General features: G+C 33.8%; 1 protein-coding gene across 1 annotated transcript; it reads right to left on the reverse strand.

Annotated features, from left to right (window-relative positions):
- Positions 1 to 247: 247 nt before the first annotated feature.
- LOC105952020 (diphthamide biosynthesis protein 3) lies at positions 248 to 1,460 on the reverse strand. Its single transcript, XM_012975517.2, has 2 exons — positions 1,071 to 1,460; positions 248 to 539 (listed from the first exon to the last, which is right to left on the reverse strand). The coding sequence occupies exon 1, from the start codon at positions 1,334 to 1,336 to the stop codon at positions 1,091 to 1,093; it is 246 nt and encodes an 81-aa protein (XP_012830971.1). The 5' UTR covers positions 1,337 to 1,460; the 3' UTR covers positions 248 to 539; positions 1,071 to 1,090.
- Positions 1,461 to 1,798: the final 338 nt, after the last annotated feature.

The following is a 1,798-nucleotide window of genomic DNA, read 5'->3' on the forward strand; positions in this document are numbered from 1 at the left end:
ATTACAGAAAAAACCCGACCCAGTAACTTTCTGCGTACGGATGGGGTATAGAGACTAGCTTTTGCCTTAAACCGATCCAAGCTGCAAATCAGCAAAAGTACGATAACAACACAGCTTGTGTCTTCGGTCATTAACAAATACCAGAATCAATTTGTTTACAATGCTACTACACACAGAGAATCGTGCTATTAAATCGACAGTTTCAATTAAACCTGAGGAACACGAAAAACTTTGGACACAAAATTGGTTCATGCGTTAAACTCTTTAAATGCTTCCATAAACAATTCCAAGTTGATCTACTGCAGAACAAGAACAGCAAAATAATTCACCTGTCAAAGTGTCGACGCGAAAAATGATCCTCTAATTACAGCATCAACCAAATAAAGCCTAGCGAATATTTTCAATTTATTTTAAACACATACACACACATGTGTGTGTGCGTGTGTAAATCAACGGTGGAAAGCTATCCGATTATTTCACCATAAGAAGCATTAACAAGACCATAAATAAGCTGCATCCAAAGTATTTCCATGTTTGACCTAATTCACCAGTTAAACCTCAACAAATTAATAGAATCGGGACTAGCAAAATTCTATTAATTTAGCGAAATATTACGTTATCGAACTAATAATTTAATTATATTTCACTGAGTCAGGACTGCGATAAATTACAATTTTAGCGAGATTCTTAATTTATCGAGGTTCTACTGTAATAATATAACTAAATAAGTGCTTATTACCAAGATCTTATGGCAAGAAGATGAACAGAGTGTATGTAAATATACAATTAGGAAAACCAAAGAAAATAACTTCAAGCTCAAATTTTTATAACCCAAAAAAAATTAAAAAAAAAAAGGTAAAAATCATGTAGAAATTTTCTATCACTGTTTTCTCTATTCCACAAGATACAAATTTTCATCTAACTGAAACACCCAAAAATAAAATAAAAAACCCTAACCCTAAATTGATACCAAAACCAAAATCAAAACTCCTCACAAATTAAACACATCCGCCTGAAAAATAAAAAATAAAAATAAAAACTAGGAAAAATAATAAAAAATTTCACATGACCTGAATTTAATTTTTTTTTTTCAGGCGACGGCGACGGATTGCGGCTTAGGCGGCTCGGCTTTCTTGTTCGGCTTGTCCTGAAAATCTTCCATGTTGTAAATAACGGTGATGTAGAGAGAGCAGCTAGGGCAGCGCGCGATTTCCTCGCCGATTCGAAGATCCTCTTTCGTTATCTGGAAAAGATCGCCGCACGGGCATGGGTAAGTGAAGGACTGCAGCTCTTCGTTCCACTCCATATCTTCGATCTCTACATCGTCGTACGACATCGTTTTGAAGAATCTAGGGTTTCTTCTTTTTTCTCCTCGTTCCCCCTTTTTTTTTCCTTAATTAATTAACCAGGTGCGCAGGTTAGTTAATATACGGCGAAGAAGTTGGTCGGTGGAGGAATGTTGTGTGAGTGGGGAATTTTTTAAATTTCATAAAAAAGAAATTGAAATAAGTAATATTGATTAATAAAAGTATTTTTCATTATCAAATTATCTTTTAGGGAAAAATAGCAAAGAAAAATATATAGTTCTTGCATCTGAATTATGAATACTATTTTCATGAACTAAATAGTGGAAACACACTACCCCACTGCAAAATTTGTCAAAATCGTGCGATTCGAAGAAAAAAAATAGGGATCATCGAACTCCGACAACGAAAAAACAAATTTTATTGCAATGTTAAGTTTAAAATCGGGTCAAACTAATATGCAACAACTATGTAATTTGTTAAGAACAATAAAT

The sequence above is a fragment of the Erythranthe guttata genome, chromosome 14 (assembly GCF_056151865.1).
Source record: "Erythranthe guttata isolate IM_541 chromosome 14, IM_541, whole genome shotgun sequence".
NCBI classification, from domain to species: Eukaryota; Viridiplantae; Streptophyta; class Magnoliopsida; order Lamiales; family Phrymaceae; genus Erythranthe; species Erythranthe guttata.

Coding starts and splice junctions, on each gene's coding strand:
- LOC105952020 (XM_012975517.2), bottom strand. CDS start 1,336: ATGTCGTACGACGATGTAGAGATCGAAGATATGGAGTGGAACGAAGAG.